Source organism: Myxine glutinosa, chromosome 5 (genome assembly GCF_964187855.1).
Source record: "Myxine glutinosa chromosome 5, kmMyxGlut1.1, whole genome shotgun sequence".
In the NCBI taxonomy this organism is placed as follows: Eukaryota; Metazoa; Chordata; class Myxini; order Myxiniformes; family Myxinidae; genus Myxine; species Myxine glutinosa.
This window is the reverse complement of record NC_136265.1, coordinates 72,113,919-72,132,443: the sequence shown is the minus strand read 5'-3', so window position 1 is coordinate 72,132,443 and position 18,525 is coordinate 72,113,919. Positions and strand designations below refer to the sequence as shown.

General features: G+C 42.5%; 2 protein-coding genes across 2 annotated transcripts in view; both read right to left on the bottom strand.

Annotated features, from left to right (window-relative positions):
- The window catches only part of LOC137427457 (uncharacterized), a 261,772-nt gene that overhangs the window by 233,212 nt on the left and 10,035 nt on the right, over positions 1-18,525 (bottom strand). The window contains exon 5 of the mRNA XM_078778178.1: positions 12,608-12,751. Coding sequence (XP_078634304.1) covers positions 12,608-12,751 — 144 coding nt within the window. The remainder of the gene's footprint in view (positions 1-12,607; positions 12,752-18,525) is intronic.
- Positions 3,687-6,566, bottom strand: LOC137428097 (uncharacterized). Its single transcript, XM_068118029.2, has 2 exons — positions 6,551-6,566; positions 3,687-6,250 (listed from the first exon to the last, which is right to left on the bottom strand). The coding sequence occupies exons 1-2, from the start codon at positions 6,564-6,566 to the stop codon at positions 4,710-4,712; spliced, it is 1,557 nt and encodes a 518-aa protein (XP_067974130.2). The 3' UTR covers positions 3,687-4,709.

Genomic DNA, 18,525 nt, shown 5'->3' with positions numbered 1-18,525 from the left:
ACAGACACACAAACGGCTCTCTTGTAGTATAGATTAGAAATGAAAGAAAACCACCTCTCATCTACATTATTGTAACAGGTTAAAGACCTTTCAAAGAGAAAACATGGAATGTGGGACAATAAATAAAAAGATTGAAGGATGTACCACTGCCTTAAAGAGGTTACTCCACTCGCTTCGACCTAACCTTTCCATACTTGGAACAAACATTGCCAAGAACTGTGGAACTTCCAACATTTGAGATGGACTTTATCAAAGAGACAAAAATGCAAAATGAGGCAGAAAACTGTTGTAATTTTTTTTTATGGAAACCATTCCAAAAAACATGAAAAACAGGTTTTTGCAAAACACCTATCAAGATGTATTAAAAGGCATTTGAATCATCCTCAACTCAGTGTTATATCCCAAAAATATTGATCCTATTTTGTTGTGGCAGAAATCAAAGCACATCAGTGATTATGACGGAGTTGTCAAGTTTCTTAAACAGTCACACAGCAGGAATTTCCACAGTTCAAAACGATTATAGTGAAAAAGTGCGTGAACAAAACTGCACTGTCCATGTGAAAGTTGTGCGCACGACCTCGACTTGACCGCAAATAAGACTTTCTACAGTTGGTGACACTGAATCAAATTGTAATGGAGCAACCTCTGTCCACTGTGATGCTGTGAGGTGTTCCAACAACTAGAACCTGATAAAGGCTCCAACAAGGACCGAACCTCTGGCATAATTAAACATGTTAATGAAAATTGTAATTAAAGCCCCCCCAACTTAACGCCAACTAAAGTACCAGTTACTCTGGTGCATTTACGATAGAAAAATGTAAACTTCACTGATGGTTGAAAAACAAGGGGGCGTGGAAAGGAAAAGAGGATACAATTGTTTTTTTTAATTGGTGAATGCTTGTGGAAGTTACTCATTTGGTGGTTTTAATGGTGGTTTTATCAATTTGGATTCAATGAATGGTTTGTAAAACTTCACTTTGTGTGCCTGGATGTTTCTTTTATCTGGTCTTGCTCCTTGAAAAGCTCGTGGATCCAGCTCCTCTTGTGAAGTTGCAATGCCTGATCTTCAGGATTTTTTCTGGCACATTCCCAGGCCCAAAGCAAGATCCATTTCCCATTTTTATGCAGTGAAGCTGCTTCAATATTTCGCCATGTCCATCCGTCTGTCAAAAAGTGAAGAAGTACCCTTCTGACCCACCGTGTTTATTTCGAAAGGGTTCTAAAGGGTAATTATAATGGGTTATGAAGGGTAATTCTAAAGGATAATTCTACAGGGTTCTAAAAGGTAATTGTTAAGTGTAATTGTTAAGTGTAATTCTGAAGTGCAATTCTAAAGGGTAATTCTAAACTGTAATTCTAAAATCTAAAGTGTGATTCTAAAGGGTAATTCCAAAGAATTATAATTATAAAGGATGATTCCAAAGAATAGTTCTAAAGGGCAATTCTAAAGGGTAATTCTAAAGGGTAATTCCAAAGGGTAATTCTAAAGGATAATTCTAAAGGGTAATTCCAAAGATTTATAATTATAAAGGATAATTCCAAAGGATAATTCTAATGGGTAATTCTAAAGGGTAATTCCAAAGAATAATTCTAAAGGGTTCTGAAGGGTAATGCTAGAGGGTTCCAAAGGGTAATTCTAATGTGTTATAAAGAGTAATTCTAATGGGTTTCATTTGTTTCTAGGCTTTGCCTATTTCATATTAAAGATGCCAAACTGAACCGCTTCCATCAGACATGGGTGTGATTTTTTTTACGGCGTAGTCCGTAGGGCCTGGACTGTGGCTCGTATCGAGCGATAAAGTTATTGGAGCATGGAATGAAGGTATTGGAAAGGGTGTTGGAGAGGAGGATAAGGAAGAAAGTGAAGATTGACGAAATGCAGTTTGGATTTATGCCAGGAAGAGGAACGACAGATGCGCTTTTTATTGTGAGGCAGTTGCAGGAGAAGTATATGGAGAAGAGGAAGAAGTTGTTTCTTGGGTTTGTTGATCTGGAGAAAGCATTCGATAGGGTTCCACGCGAAGTATTGACATGGGCATTGAGGAAGTTAGGAGTGGAGGAATGGTTGATCAGAGTAGTGATGGCAATGTACAAAAGAGCGCGCACAGCTGTAAGGACGAAGGACGGGAACAGTGGTGAGTTTGCGGTGAAGGTGGGAGTGCATCAGGGGTCGGTACTAAGTCCACTACTATTTGTAGCTGTCATGGAGGTGCTGGCTCAGAACGTAAAGGAGGGTTTACCGTGGGAGTTGTTGTATGCAGATGATCTGGTGTTGATTGCGGAAAGTATGGATGGACTGAAGGAGAAGATGAACAAGTGGAAGGAATGTATGGAGACAAAAGGTCTGAAGGTGAATATCGGAAAAACGAAGGTGATGGCCAGTGGGAAAGAATGTGGTGAGGTGGAAAGAACTGGGAAATGGCCGTGTGCTGTGTGCAGGAAGGGTGTCAGAGTGAATTCCATTCAATGTCCAATGTGCGCTGAGTGGGTTCATCAAAAATGTAGTGGTTTGAGAGGGTCATTAACCAGTGTGGCAGCTACATTCAAGTGTAAGGTGTGTACAGAGGGAGCTGCAGATGGAGGAAATGTTGAGTTGGATCTTGGAGACGGCGTGAAGCTGGAAGGTGTGAAAACATTTTGTTACCTAGGAGACATGCTGAATGGAGAAGGTGGATCAGACTCGGCAACGGTTGCTCGAGTGAGATGTGCATGGAAGAAGTTTCGGGAACTGAGTGGCGTGCTAACGAGGAGGGGAGTGTCGTTGAAGCTGAAGGGAAAGGTGTATGCTGCATGTGTGAGAAGTGTTATGATTTATGGGAGCGAGACATGGGTAATGAACGTAGAGCAGCAACGAAGGCTGGAAAGGGTGGAAATGTGAATGATTCGGTGGATGTGTGGAGTATTGTTGAGAGAGAGGAAGACAAATGATGAATTGCGAAAGATGATGGGAATAGAGCCTGTGATGGATGCTGTGAAGAGAAACAGGTTGAGTTGGTTTGGTCATGTGTTGAGGAAGGATGAAAGTGACTGGTTGAGAAGAGTGATGGAAATGAATGTAGAAGGAAGTAGAGGACGGGGAAGACCGAGAAAGACTTGGCTAAAGAAGGTCGAAGAAGAAATGCGGGCAAGGGGGTTAACAAGGGGAGATGCAGAAAATAGGGCAAAATGGAGAACATTGTCATAGGGACCGCAAGGCTAACCCCCGCTCTTGCAGGGAAAATGGCCTTAAAATGCCTGTTGTTGTTGTTGTTGTTGTAGTCCGTAGGGCACTGCCGTCTGGAAAAGCGTTTGTCTGTCTGTCTGGTGTATATGTTTGTACGTCCCTAAATGTCCACAAATCAGAGCTGAGGATCTGGTCACATGACAGGGGGGTGCATTTAGTAACCATTACAGTTGCATATTTTACCAAAAGGAAACATATTACCCTCTGGAATGTTTTGGGGTCTCAGCGGGTGTCGTAAGATATTGTAGGTAGGAGGTTTCAGAAATTGCTCAATACAATTATGATTTTGAAATGCGATCGACACGGACCTTGCTCCCCAATTCTGAAGTGAACAGATGACGACGGATCGCTGGTTTGATAATATCTCGATGGAATCGTGATTTAATATTATATTTTGAAATATTGATAATATAGTATTAACTTGTAATTGAAATGATGAATGATGCTGTTTCGAATGAAAATATAGAAATATTGAGTTTAAAGCAGAATGAGGAAATGACGTAAGGGTTTCCATCCGTGACATTCGCGGATTCCCCATTTGCAGTTTCACCATTGACTTGGTATAGCAACATTCAGACTGGGTACATTTTTTGTCCAAGTCCTTCACGGACCTGCTGTCAATGCCTGACGTTCGACTGAAGGTGGTCCAGGAATGTGGAATTTATTTTCAATACTTACATTATTTGCAAACTGGTATCCCCACCCAGGTCATACAATCCTCTTCAATTAAAATATCAAACAAGCCCGGCTACGCCGCTGTTAAGACTATTGGTCTTGTTTTGACCAGTTTAACTTCTGCCATTCAATTATGTTTACACGTCCTTTCTTTCTGGTCTTTAGTCGTTTTTTGTCTGACGTCATGAGTAATTTCCTTTATTCTGATGTTGGAGAGTGGGGTTTTTTATGCCTCTGCCGACAAAATCGCCAGAGGCATTATGTTTTTGGATCGTCTGTCCGGCTGTACGTCTGTGATAGATTTTCTTTATTGCAATAACTTATAACTTGAGAATGGCTGAAGGGATCTTAGTCAAACTTGGTGCAGGTATGTATAATGAAGTAAAGATGACCTGATTATATTTTGGCTTTAAAGGTGAGGATTGAGGTGATTTTGATGAGGTCACATGTCATGTCAGGTAAAAAATTTAAATCAAACTTGGTACAAGTATGCATAATGATGTAATAATGGGGGTGGAGGCATTCGGAGGTCAACGTCATGACATTGAAGAGTGTTGTTCTAGTTTGTGACTGCAGGGATCTCTTTCAGTGAAACTTTATCAACATTTGTCTTCAATTGTTCCATGAAATGCCCTTTTGTGCGTATCCCCAACACGTCATGCATGGAATATGCTTTGCAATAGAGGATAGTCTCCTCTGCGGATCAGCTCACTTCTTTTAAATGCATTCTCTTCATCTGCAGCTAAATTTGTAAGAGTTTTGGGGACAGGCGTTATCTCTTCAAGTTTTTGCTTTAGTGTGCAAACATGTCTCACAGTGAGTTTGATGTATTCTCTTTTGTGTGAATTCTTGCATGTCTTTTCATTGTTGAGGAATGACCAAAATCCTTGCTGCAAACAGAACACTTGTAAGGCTTTTCACCTGTATGTATTCTTTGATGAACCTTCAAGTGATATGGTCGAACAAAGGCTTTAAGACACACAGAACACTTGTGTGGCTTCTGTCCCCTGTGTATTATTTCATGTTCCCATAAAGACGAGTTGGAGGGAAAATTAAGTTTGCAAATAGAACACTTGTATGGCTTTTCTTTTGAATGTGTTATTTGATGAAGTTTCAAGGAGAGCGATTCAACAAAAGCTTTAAAACACACAGAACACTTGTGTGGCTTCTCTCCTGTGTGTCTTCTTTGATGAGTTGTTAATGTTTCTCTTCGACCAAATGCCTTACGACACACAGAGCACTTGTAAGGCCTCTCTCCAGTATGTATTATTTGATGAGTTATTAATGTTGCTCTGCGAACAAATGCCTTCAGACACACAGAACACTTGTATGTCTTCTCTCCTGTGTGCATTTTTTTATGTTGATACAAACGCGAGGAAGAAATAAAATTCTTGTTGCAAACAGAGCACTTGTACGGCTTCTCTCCCGTGTGTATTCTTTGATGCTGATGCAAATGGGATGAACAAACAAAGGCCTTGTGACACACAGAACACTTGTATGGTTTCTCTCCTGTGTGCGTTCTTTGATGAAGCTTCAAGTGTTGTGGTCGAACAAAGGCTTTGGAACACAAAGAACATTTGTGTGGCTTCTCTCCACTGTGTATTTTTTCATGTTGATCTAACCATGAGAAATGATAAAAAACCTTGTTGCAAACAGAACACTTGTACGGCTTCTCTCCTGTATGTATTCTTTCATGATTCTTCAAAGTTGTTTCAACACCAAAGGATTTAAGACACACAGAGCACTTGTGCGGCTTCTCTCCTCGGTGTATCTTTTTATGTCGATGCAAATTTGATGAACGACCAAAGGCCTTATGACACACAGGACACTTGTATGGCTCTTCTCCGCCGTGTATTCTTTGATGAACCTTTAAGGAAATGAGGTGACGAAAGGCTTCAATACACAAAGAACACTTGTGCGGCCTCTCTCGTGTGTGTATTTTATTATGTCGATGCAAATGTGATGAACGAACAAAGGCCTTATTGCACACGGAACACTTGTACGGCTTCTCTCCTGTGTGTATTGTTTGATGTCGTTTCAAAGAAGACAACATGGTAAATAATTTCTTGCACACAGAACACTTGTGTGGCTTCTCTCCCGTGTGTAGTTTTTTACGTCGTTTCAAAGATGACAACATGGTAAATGATTTCTTGCACACGGAATACTTGTATAGTCTCTTACTTCCTTGGTTATTCTCGAGGGTCTCTGTACAGCTTTTACACCTGAGGTTGGAAGACACGTTGCTAAACGCGTCATTCTCTTGAGAAACAGTTTGTGTCATGTGATGATTGAAAACTTCTGAGCAGAACAACTGGGAACAGTTGGAACAAGAAACGAGATTCATTTGTTTCACTGGAAAGACAAATCAAAAAAGCATTCAAAATTCACCAAAACTTTAAAATGTGACATATTTGACTCAGATTAAAGTATTTCACTCAGATTAGATTAAACATTTGACATAGTTCTGTCCTCCACTCAATGGAGAAGCTCCATATCAAGGATTCCCCCTAAAAAAAAAAAAAGCACAATTTTCGATGTACCCAAATTGGTCTGACAGTGACTGAGCAAACACAAACTACCTTAACAGAGGTTATTCCATTATTCTGGGATAGCAATGTATATGCGGTTCTTATTTATATTTTCTGGAGTCACCTTTTATCCTCGTCATAAAGTGATTTACATATGCATAATTTTTCAGTCCAATAGGATGAAGGAAGGGTAGTAGGCTGAATGGGAAGCCCAGAAAGGATAGCGGGACAAGATGAGAAAAGGTACAAGATGAAACTTCCACCAACCTAGCCTCAGCAAGAGCAGATTTTGTGGCTCACCCAATGATTTTCAAACCTCTGGCCTCTACAATATCCAGAAAAATAGGACCGCAGGCCCAGAAGCTCACCTGGATCAGGAGAACCAATCACTCAAACCTCCCGCAGACCCCCTTAGACAATGATTTTTTTTAATGCTGTGAGAAAAGCTTCGGCACATCACGGGTGATGAAGATTGTGGTCAAGTTTCATTGATATTGTGTGTGGAGTTTTGGAGAAGAGCAAATACCTACACTACATGGCCAAAAGTATGTGGACACCCTTCTAATTAGTGGATTAGGCTATTTCAGCCACACCCATTGCTGACAGGTATATATAATCAAGCACACAGCCATGCAATCTCCATAGACAAACATTGTTCGTCGAATGGGCCGTACTGAAGAGCTCAGTGACTTTCAACGTGGCAACGTCATAGGATGCCACCTTTCCAACAAGTCAGTTCGTCAATTTCTGCCCTGCTAGAGCTGCCCTGGTCAACTGTAGGTGCTGTTATTGTGAAGGATGCGACAGAACAAAAGGAACAGTTTTGAGAGGAGGCAAATACCAACAGTAAAGTTGAAAGATAAAATAGAGGGAGATTCGGGTAAATAATGAGTATGGGGATGAATGAGGCATTGTGGTGGAACACCACAATACAGAAGCAAACCGTGAGGTAGGAAAAAATGGAAATTTGGAAAGAGTTTGGTTTGGGGTTGAGGTGGGGATGGCAGAGGGTTGATGGTGTGGAAGTCCTTGTTCAGGACTTGTGATTGGAAGAATTAATAATGCTCACCCTGTTCATCAACATCAACAACATCAACAAACAACATCAAGCTCACCCTGTTCAACACCCGGTCCCTCAACAACAAATGCCTCATCCTGAACGAATACATCCTGGATAACAAACTGGACTTTCTCTGTCTCACCGAAACCTGGCAACAACCTCTGGACTACTACACACTTAACCTCACCACACCCAATGGATATTCCTACGTCAATAAACCACGCTCGGAGGGCCGAGGTGGTGGAATTGCCGTTATCCACCGTCAAGACATCAAGACCAACCTCATCTCCATCTCATCTGCTCCATCATTTGAACACCTGGCTTTAAAACTCTCTGGTCGCACGCAGTCAGTCATGGCTGTCGTCTACCGCCCTCCCAAACCACACCCATCATTCCTGTCTGACTTCTCCTACTTTCTGACCCAGCTATGTTCCCTCTCCCCCTCAATCCTCCTCCTTGGTGATTTCAATATCCACATGGACTCCACTGACTCCACAATAACCACTGACTTCACTGATTTACTCACCTGCTTTAACCTCACTCAACATGTCGACTTTCCTACCCATATCCGTGGTCACATTTTGGACCTTGTCTGCTCCACTGGATTAAATTTGCACCATCTCTATGGCTCTGACCTCACCCTCTCTGACCACTTAGCCATCACTCTGACCATCAACATCCCCGCCCCAACACCAAGGCATTATCGCACAATCAACTTCCGTAAGCAAAACGCTCTTTCACCTACCTCATTCTCATCCACCCTCTCTGAAAAAATGTCCACTTCTCCCTTCATTGACCTCCACACCCCTTCTGACCTCACTGACTACTACAACCACACTCTCTCCTCCTGCCTTGACCAGCTTGCGCCTGTAAAAACCAAAACAGTTTCTTTCACCCATTCTGCTCCCTGGTTTACCCCTGAACTCCACCTGATGAAAACTCGTGCTCGCCAACTTGAAAGACTCCGCAATAAAACGGGTCTCACAGTTCACTCCCAAGCCTACAAGGACCACCTACAACACTACAAAGATGCCCTCTCCCGCGCCCGCTCTGCCTACTACTCTCAAATTATCCACTCTGGCTCCGGAAACCCAAAAGCACTCTTCTCGACAATAAACAAACTCCTCCGCCCCCTGAACACCACCACCCAGTCATTCACAGTAGACAACTGCATCTCCTTCCTCTCTTTCTTCCAACGCAAAATTGACAACATCTACAACAGCTTGACCACCGCCGCACCCGCTCCCCCTCCAACCACCTGCCCCCCCTTGTCCTGCCATCCCCTGTCTCGGTTCTCCCCAATCTCCCCTACTGACCTCTCTGAACTCCTCATAGGAATGAAAACTGCCACCTGCACTCTTGACCCCATCCCCTCCAGCTTTGTCAAAGCCTCCCTCCCTGCTCTCTCTCCACTTATCATTGCAACAATAAACTCCTCCCTGTCTACAGGCATCGTCCCACCTTCCCTCAAAATTGCTGCTGTTACCCCCATTCTAAAAAAACCTGGTCTAAACCCTGACACCCTAAACAACTTCAGACCCATCTCCAACCTACCCTTTCTGTCAAAAGTTTTGGAACGCGCTGTAGCCACTCAACTCAAACATCATCTCTCTGCCAATAACCTGTATGAAACATTCCAATCCGGATTCCGGTCCAACCACAGTACTGAAACTGCTCTCCTCAAAATCACCAACGACCTTCTCCTCTCCTCTGACGCTGGCAACCTCAACATTCTCGTCCTCCTCGACCTCAGCGCTGCCTTTGACACCATCGATCACACTATCCTCCTCACCCGACTTGAATCCACCTTTAACGTTACCGGCACTGCCCTCTCTTGGATTAAATCATACCTCTATGACAGATGCCAGTTCATCTCCATCAATAACTGCAAATCCCCCACTGCTCCCCTCCCCCAAGGTGTCCCCCAAGGTTCAGTTCTTGGCCCCCTCCTCTTCATCCTTTACCTGTCCCCGCTCGGTCACTTAATCCGCCGTCATGGTCTCCAATTCCACTGCTTCGCCGATGACATCCAGCTTTTCATCTCCACCAAGTTCGTCTCCACCGACACCCACTCTATCCTGACAAACTGCATCACTGAAATAAAATCCTGGCTTCAAATCAACTTCCTCAAGCTTAACTGTGATAAATCTGAAATAATCATCATTGGCCCAAAAACGCTCACAAAATCCACCCATAACTTTGCCCTCAACATCGACGGTATCCCAGTATCCACCTCCCCTCACATCCGGAATCTTGGCGTCATCTTTGACCAAACCCTTTCCTTCGACAAATACACTAAACAGATCACAAAGTCAGCCTTCTTTCACCTGAAAAACATTGCCCGTCTCCGCTCATCCCTCTCCTCCACGGCTGCAGAAACCCTCATCCACGCCTTCATCACCTCCCGTCTGGACTACTGCAATAGCCTCCTCTATGGTTCACCCTCAAAAATCACCAATAAACTCCAATACATTCAGAACTCCGCTGCCCGTCTACTCACCCATTCCCGGACCCGTGACCACATCACCCCCGTCCTTTACAAGCTTCACTGGCTCCCCATCCCCCAGAGAATCCAGTACAAAATCCTCCTCTTGACATACAAAGCCCTCCATAACCTGGCCCCATCCTACCTGGCTGACCTCCTCTCCAGACACACTCCCACCCGCAACCTCCGCTCTGCTGGTACAAACCTCCTGACCCCCTCCATCCGGACCAAATTCAGATCCTGGGGGGACAGGGCCTTCTCCATCGCTGCGCCCACCCTCTGGAACTCACTACCTCACACCATCAGAGACTCCTCCTCACTCACCACATTCAAAACATCACTAAAGACCCACCTGTTCAACACTGCATTCAACATTCAACCCACAGCATTTAACCCCTGACTATCTCTTCTCCTTCTCCCTCCTTTTGCTTTAAATATTTCCCTATTGATTCTTGTCTTTTTTGAAATTGTTGTTTTCATGTATTGTTATGCATTATGTTTGCCACTCTGTCAAAGCGCCTTTGGGCTTCTGGAAAAGCGCTATACAAAATAAATGAATTATTATTATTATTAATGTCCTTGTGAGTGAGTTCTTACTCACAGCTAACAAATTGTAATTGGTGCATGGGTTTTTTTTAACAATGCAGAGTATAACCGATACATGGATATTGTTTTGTATGTTTACTTATAACCATTAAAATGAAATGCTAATAATAATGAAGATAAGCTTTGGGAAAATGTTTCAATGAAATGGGTGTTGGAAGTGAAAGGGAGAGAAGCTTGTGTGGTGACCTTTTGACCTGCTATAAATACAAGTTTTGTGGCTAAGTGCAGGCTCTGCTCTTTTATCTCAGACAAGGTCCAGATAACTTCATACCCCACCTCTTCTCCTCCTCTGAGACCTGCATGCTCGTATATTCTTCAAGATACACCCTGTTAAATGATGGGGTACATCTGGACATTGGCGTCGGCTTGTCTGGGAATATAATAACCTTTCTTCACTTTCTGTGATTAGTCCAGCTCCTACAAACATTATGGTGGCTGTATGATAAGAAACAGCTTGAAGAGATGCCTGCGAGTCTGACCTCATGCAACCTCTTGCATGACCTTAGACTCCTCCCTGGATGCATCAAAGGATTTGCGTTCTATATAGTAGACTCGGCGAGAGATTTTCATAGAACTCTACTTACCGTTGTGATGCTGTGTATCTGTGTGTAAATGTAAATTAGTTCTGTGCCGGTCGGGTTTTCTCCGCAGCCTGTGAATAAACGTCTTAAACAAAGTGAAGTCGATGCATTTCAATCTTAAACATCTCCAGACATCTCAGCTACTACAATGGGGTGGAGGTGCGAAAAAAGAGAATGGTTTGGTGAATGATCCGAGATGGGGGTGAACAGCTGTCCTGGAGACTTGGGAGTAAGAATGGGATTGACGAGAATGTGGAATTTGGTTCCACAGGTGGGGAAAAAGAGGAACAAATGAGTGAGTGAATGAGCAGTGATCCTGTATTATGGGAGTTTCACCAGAGGGTGGTTGATGATGGTGTACTGCGTGATCCCCACAGAAACTTTGGAGTGGGAAAGGGGTGAACCATGGAAAGAGCTGAAGATGCAAGACCAGAAAGGAGGCAGTAGAAGACAGAGAGGCCACCGACCTGTCTGTGATGGGTAAGTTATTCCAATAATCTTTGAGGTCTTGGTGTCCATGGCCTCAATCTGAGCAAGGTGTAATGCAGGGGTGCCAGCCCAGAGGGAAGGGTAGTGCTCCATCAATCTGAGGGTGAAGGCCTTGTTGCTGGATAGGAACTGAGCTGTGCCAAGGAAGGAGTTTGTATGACGGAGGACGCTCACAGGCTTTGGAGGCCAACTTAGTAATGTCGTTTGCCCAGAAAGATCATGGCTGAGAGTGAGTCCTGTGAGTTTGAGTGACTGAACTTCCTCAAGGAGATTGTTAAGAAAGTATAAATATGAGGGTTTGCCATACTGTCCTTTCAGAGAGGGAGATTGTGTTTCTGAGCTTCTACAGGTTATCTGTGAGAGGTGCAAAAACTTTATTTGTGCCATTGGCTTTAGGAATTGTCTGACACTTTCAAACTGGGAATGGTGGCATGGGCAACTGGAGCTTAATAAACATAGCGGCTGGCAATGATTCAAAAACAACACATTGATAACAACATTACAGAGAACAGAGGATACAATCCAATAAAAGATGTGGATTTTCATTCCACCCCAACAAAACTGATCTGTACCAAAACTTAGACTTACTCAATTCTGGTACAGATCTTGAATGCATACATCGTATCACGTGATGATAGCCGTGACAACCTTTTTCAAACTTGTCAAGTCCCGGTAATCACAATCGGTTTGTTATCTGCAATGCCTTTTCCACACAGTGTATTGGTGAAATGGAGACTTTTCAGACTTTAGCTTTTGGTGTCCAATGAATCTTGAGTAAAATACAGAAATGTTTCAAACACAACCGATATCCTGTTGAGTTAACATCACAAGGTCCACGACAGTGCACACACTTTTAATTAATCTGCAATTCTACAAGGATTGGAACAAAATCATTCCTTCATAAAAATAAATAAAATAGGTAAACACGGTGTGATGTGAGCTCTCCGTAACTCGGCTTACCTTTGAGTAGCTGCTCAGCTTTGCTCGGCTCCGCAGGAGAAGAATCACAGAGTTCCTGCTTTACTTGCTCATAGCTCAAAGCATCCTGGGAGGTCTGAAGAAAGTTACTCTGGAAGGTTTCAATCTTCACTAGAGGAGCTTCATCTGCAAACCATGTGACATCAGTGTATTACAGGAAAGAAAGGGATAAAAGTGTGAATCCAACAAAACAAAAAAATCCATAACATTTGAAACATAATGTGATCAAACCTAAAATGAAAACGTCTCTCCATCTAAAAAGATCCTAAAACGTTTGGTGAAAATAGGACGATAGGGAGTCCCAGGTTAACAAACCTGGTTTAAACCACCTTTCCGAACATATAGATATATATATATATATATATATATATATATATATATATATATATATATTATTGTTACGGTACGCGGTTAAGGATGTTATATTTGCCGAGCGGAGGCTCCGCGACCGAACAGTTGTTCCCCGACTAAACCCGATTCACCCAAACGTTGGCCGTATCGCACCACAGATATTCAATGGGGAAAAGACTAAGACGACGAATGCAAAGAGGAAGAAGAAGAAGACGTACAGAAGAGTAACGGGGTTTATTATTTACACACACACATCAGCAAAAAGAGCAGTCACGACTATTTACAGGTGACATGAAAACGCAGGTGACACAGTGAAAATTACTAGCTTATACAGACTTAGTTACTACCCAGGACAGCACGAACAAAACAAACTCACGTACGCAAATGGGGAACTTGCAGGCAGGAATGGCTGGAAAGGATGAGCAGGTGGGATCACAGGGCACAGCGAGCAGGTCCACTCCGGGCGGGAAGCGAGGAGCCGGCTGCTCCCTGTATTCGGCTTTACAGCGCACACCGTCAGGGCTTCACGCGGCTGGTTGAAACGGGGCTGCACTCCTCTGCCGTATCTCTCGTGTAGCTTGTTTCGTAAAAGCTCCTCGGCTTTCTCTTGGACCCCTTCTTTTTCGTGTCCTTCTCCACGCAGCTCAGCTCGTATTCCCTTCCTCTCACTTCTCTCCAGCGCGGGTCTGACACGCCCTCCACGGTTTCGGTACCGCCCTCTCCCCCGTGCTCTGTTTCGTGACCTTGTATGGTAATCCCACGGGCTTGTCTCCTTATTTGGGCATCGCGCCGACGGCACGCCCCTCGTGGCGAGCCACGGGCTTGTTTCCTTATTTGGGCATGGGGCTGCACAGCCCCGCCCTTCGTGGCGCGCCCTGGGCTTGCCTCTCCCTGGCGACCCCGCCCCTCCTGTTCAAACAGAGCATGGAGCACATATTCACTATAGCAGCGAATTGAGAGCGCGTGCACCCCACGCTTGTGAACTGCTTTACCCACAGATGGAGAGTTTGGCTGGGAAATGGAATTATTGAAGGGGAGCTATTCTTAATTGATTCGGTGCAATGGAGTATTATTCTAATGGAAGACAAGGCCTTACTCTAAAACACATAATAAGATATAAGCTACTGAACAAGGGTTTTATCGGGTCCTGCAATGTGGTGTTTCATGGAATAACTACCGGGACGCCCTTTTTACCTTTACACAACTCTGGAGGCAGGAGGGGCCATATTCAACAATGTTCATCACCATTTCCAATATAATACAACACAATCAAAAAAATGCACTCCTCATATCCGCAACAATATATATATAATTATATATATATATATATATATATATATATATATATATATATATATATATATATATATATATATATATATATATATATATATATATATATATATATATATATATATATATATATATATATATATATATATATATATATATATATATATATATATATATAACAATTTAAGAAACAGGAAGTAAATTCCTGCGTGGGGCTAGTGTGAAAAAATTCTGACTCAACCCGGGACTCAAACCCAAGAACCTCATCACTTACGCGGTGACATCCCACTGAGCTATTGAGTCCCCGGGATATCCTGAGATTTCTCACACTACCATACCCAAGATGGGAGGTGGGAGGGAGGGGTTACAAATATAAAACTTCATGCAATCTCGAGTTATTACCTCCACCACCAAAGGTGGATGGAGGTTATGTTTTCACCCATGTCTGTTTGTTTGTTTTTGTTTGTCCGTTTGTGAACAAAATATCTCAAATTTGTGGACAGATTCGGATGACATTTGGCAGAGAGGTAGTGTATGTGACAAGGACGAAATGATTAGATTTTGGTGAAGATCCAGATTCGGATCCGGCTACTAGGATTTTTAACGTGATTCTTCACCATTGGGAGATAGGGCCAACAACGATACATAGCAGGATATCTCAAAAAGTTATGGATGGATTTGGACGAAACTTGGTGGACCGGTTGTGTGTGTGACAAGGAAGAATCTATTCAATTTTGGTGAAGATTTGAATATGGATTCGGTAATGCGAATTATTTTATTTTTTAAGTGATTCTTCACCATTGAGTGATATGGCCAACCAGGCGGAGGTATGCTCTCTACTGAGTGCCGTTCTAGTTTACATTGTTGTTACTCATTGTATTCAAAGTCATTGGTTCGTACACAAACCAATGGCCTCTCCCATCGTTACAAAAAAAACAACTTTTCTGTCAAAAGGAAAAGCCCCACCTATTCAGTCAATTCTGTTAAGGTATCATTACCTTTCCATCAATTTACTATGCTGAGAAACCTTATCAGCCTTATACAGTTACCTATGGTCATCTCTAGGTCCCTATACATTTATCCAAACCCTCCCTGGCTTGGTTTGCACCGCCATAACCCCATAATCTATAGCTCATGTGCCCGGGTGGATTTGAGGGATGGTGGATTCGCCATCCCTCCACCTCGGGCATCTCCCACTATCAATTTTGCCCATCCAATTTTTCTGCCAATCAGTACTGCCAATCATTTTTTCCCATCAAATTTGCCAATCATTACTGCCAATCCTATTCATTAACAGTTAATGATAATTATGTTGTTGAAGAAAAATGTTGAAAAAAAAAAAAACGATTTCGATTTCATTTACCAACCAATTATCTTGCAAATGGAAACTGGGACTCCATTACTAATGCTTCCACTATATTTTCATTAATATGTAAGGCGTACAAAAGAACGCTCTGACAATGCCTCATGTGAGTGGAAGCATTAAGTTTCTGAGACGGTGTATAATCTCAGTGAATAACTTCGTCCAACGAATAACTTCCTTTTCGTCCATTTAAGTCGATGAGAAAACCTCATTCCCTTGGAAAGAATGTATTCCCCTGCAAACGAAACGACAGTCTCTACAGTGCCTTCAGAAAGTATTGACACCACTTGACTTTTTCACATTTTGTTGTGCTACAGCCTGAATTTAAAATGGATTAAATCGAGATGTTCTGTCACTGCTTGACAAGTAATACCCAATAATGTCAAAGTAGGATTTAAAAAAAAATAATTATTTTTAGAAATGTTAACAAAATAATAAAAAATGAAAAGCTGAAATGTCTTGAGTCAATAGGTATTCAACCCCTTTGCTGTGATACTCCAAATTGAGCAGAGGTGCATCCAATTTCCTTTGATCATCCTTGAGATGTTTCTACAACTTCATTTGAGTCAACCTGAAGCCAATTCGATTGATTGGACATGATTTCGAAAGAAACACACCTTTCTATATAAGGTCCCACAGTTGACAGTGCATGTCAGAGCAGAAACTCAATGATAAAATCCAAGGAACTGTCCATATATAGTGCAGGCCCATATGTCATAACAATATTGTTTGTGTTTTTTGTTTGTTAAAATTGATTTAGCAATGGATTCTGCTTCAGAATATTATAGAGATGTAAAAAAAATAGGGTTCCATTTTTTCTTTTACGTCTAATAGGTAGTAATTCGAAGAAATCCAAGATGGCCGCCATAAAATTTGGAAAATACACTTTTGTGCATATCTTTGTATCTAGATATCATATAAACATGAATAATATGTCCTTTTATATGTTTTCAGACCCAAGGAAGCCATTTCTGCCATTGTTTTTACAGAAAAATGCAAGGAAAATAAAATAGTGGACATATACCAGCCAAAGTGGGGTCGGCCGGCATGAAATCGGTTAATTAAGTTTCCACCATCTAGTTAAGGTCTGGTTTTGACTGTGTTGACGAAATGTGAATCTGAATAGTAGTATCTATCTTTGCAGGACCGACGACAGTTCAAGAGTGTCTAGAAAATTACACCTACCTTCAAGATGAGTGACTCACCACCCAGGAAGATTGAGAAGTCAGTAGATTTCGGACTTTGTTTTGTATGCCAAATGGCCATAGGGCAAACAGACTATACAACCTTTGTAACGAAACCAAAACTCTCCTCTGTCGAGAAACTGATGGCAGGTGCTGAGGAACAGTACACGTATGGTGAAACAAAGTTTGCATCATTGAATAGACGTTTGCAATATTCCTCTGCTGAAGAATTGCTCGCAAAAGGTCTCCGCTACCATAAAGCTTGTTACAAAGATGTTACCAATAAGATGCACATTGATCGAGCAAAGGCTAGGTTTGAGAAAGGAACAACATCAGGCAGTGCCGCAGAAATCCGACTGAAAAAGAGAGGACGACCAAGTTCTAGTGATCTAGGGGAAAGCACGTCAACATCCAGAAGGTGTTCCCGAGAACAGACATTTGACGCGCTCAGATGTGTCATATGCCAGGAAGACAGAGGAAGTGAACTACACAATGTGTCAACAAAGAACATGGGACTCCAGATCAGAAACATTGGCCAAGAAACAAGTAATGACAATCTGAAAGTGAGACTGAACAGTGTCATAAGTTCGCCTGACCCATTGCAAGCAATGGCTGAGGACATGAAATATCATTTACCATGTGTAGTTAAGGCCAAACGTGCTATAGTTAAGACGGAAAAACAAACAGAAACAACCAATGTTAACTTTGGTCAGGTGTTATCAGACCTTGAACTCATTGAAATTGTTGAAACTGCGTTGAATGATACTACTGAAAATGCTGTGCTGAATATGAATGAAATTCATGTAACCTATGTCAATTTACTTAAGGAGCACGACTTTCCGGTCTCAGACAACCATAGTTATAAGCCATACCTGAAACAATTGATCCTAGACAACATTGCCGATGTTCATTTCAGCCGGCCCTCAAACAAAACAAAGCCAGAGCAGATTCTTTCCACAAAGCTCAAAGACCACATGATATCAAGCACAATTACAGCAGACAGCATCAAAGACGATTTTAAAGTACTTTTGCGAGCTGCGAAAATATTGAGGAAAGACATCGCATCTTCCCCAGCATGGAAATTTAATGGAACCTTTGCTGATTACAAGCCACCCCCGATGCTCAACATCTTCTGCAAGCATGCAGTCATGGGAACAAGGAAAGTAGGAAATAGCAACAGGGAGGACTCCATTGGTGTGAGTGCATCATTGTTGGCGCAGCACTTTGTCGGTGCTTATAAATCTGACCGACAGGTATCGTACGAACCAAGAAGCGAGGATGGATCATTCAAACAACGATTTGAAACTCCATTGAGTGTGGGCTTAGCTCTCGACATACACAAAAACACACGATCCAAGGCGCTTGTAGAGAAACTTGCACATCTGGACCTCGCCATCTCCTACAAAAAGGTCATGGAGATTGAGACCAGCATTGCCAACTCCGTACTGAAGCAAATGGAGTCCACCGGAGGCATCTGTCTACCACCATGGTTGGTTCAGGACACGTTCGTCTGGTTTGCCATGGACAACATCGATTTTCTAGAGTCAACTCCTTGCGGGATGAATACCCTTCATGGTACAGCAATTGCGATCTACCAGCCTGTATCACCGGAGAAATCACCCATGATACCACCAATTGAACTTGACCGGTCATCAAAAGCTCAAACGATACATGATGCAGTTGGCTGTAAAACGTTGACCTGCAAGAAG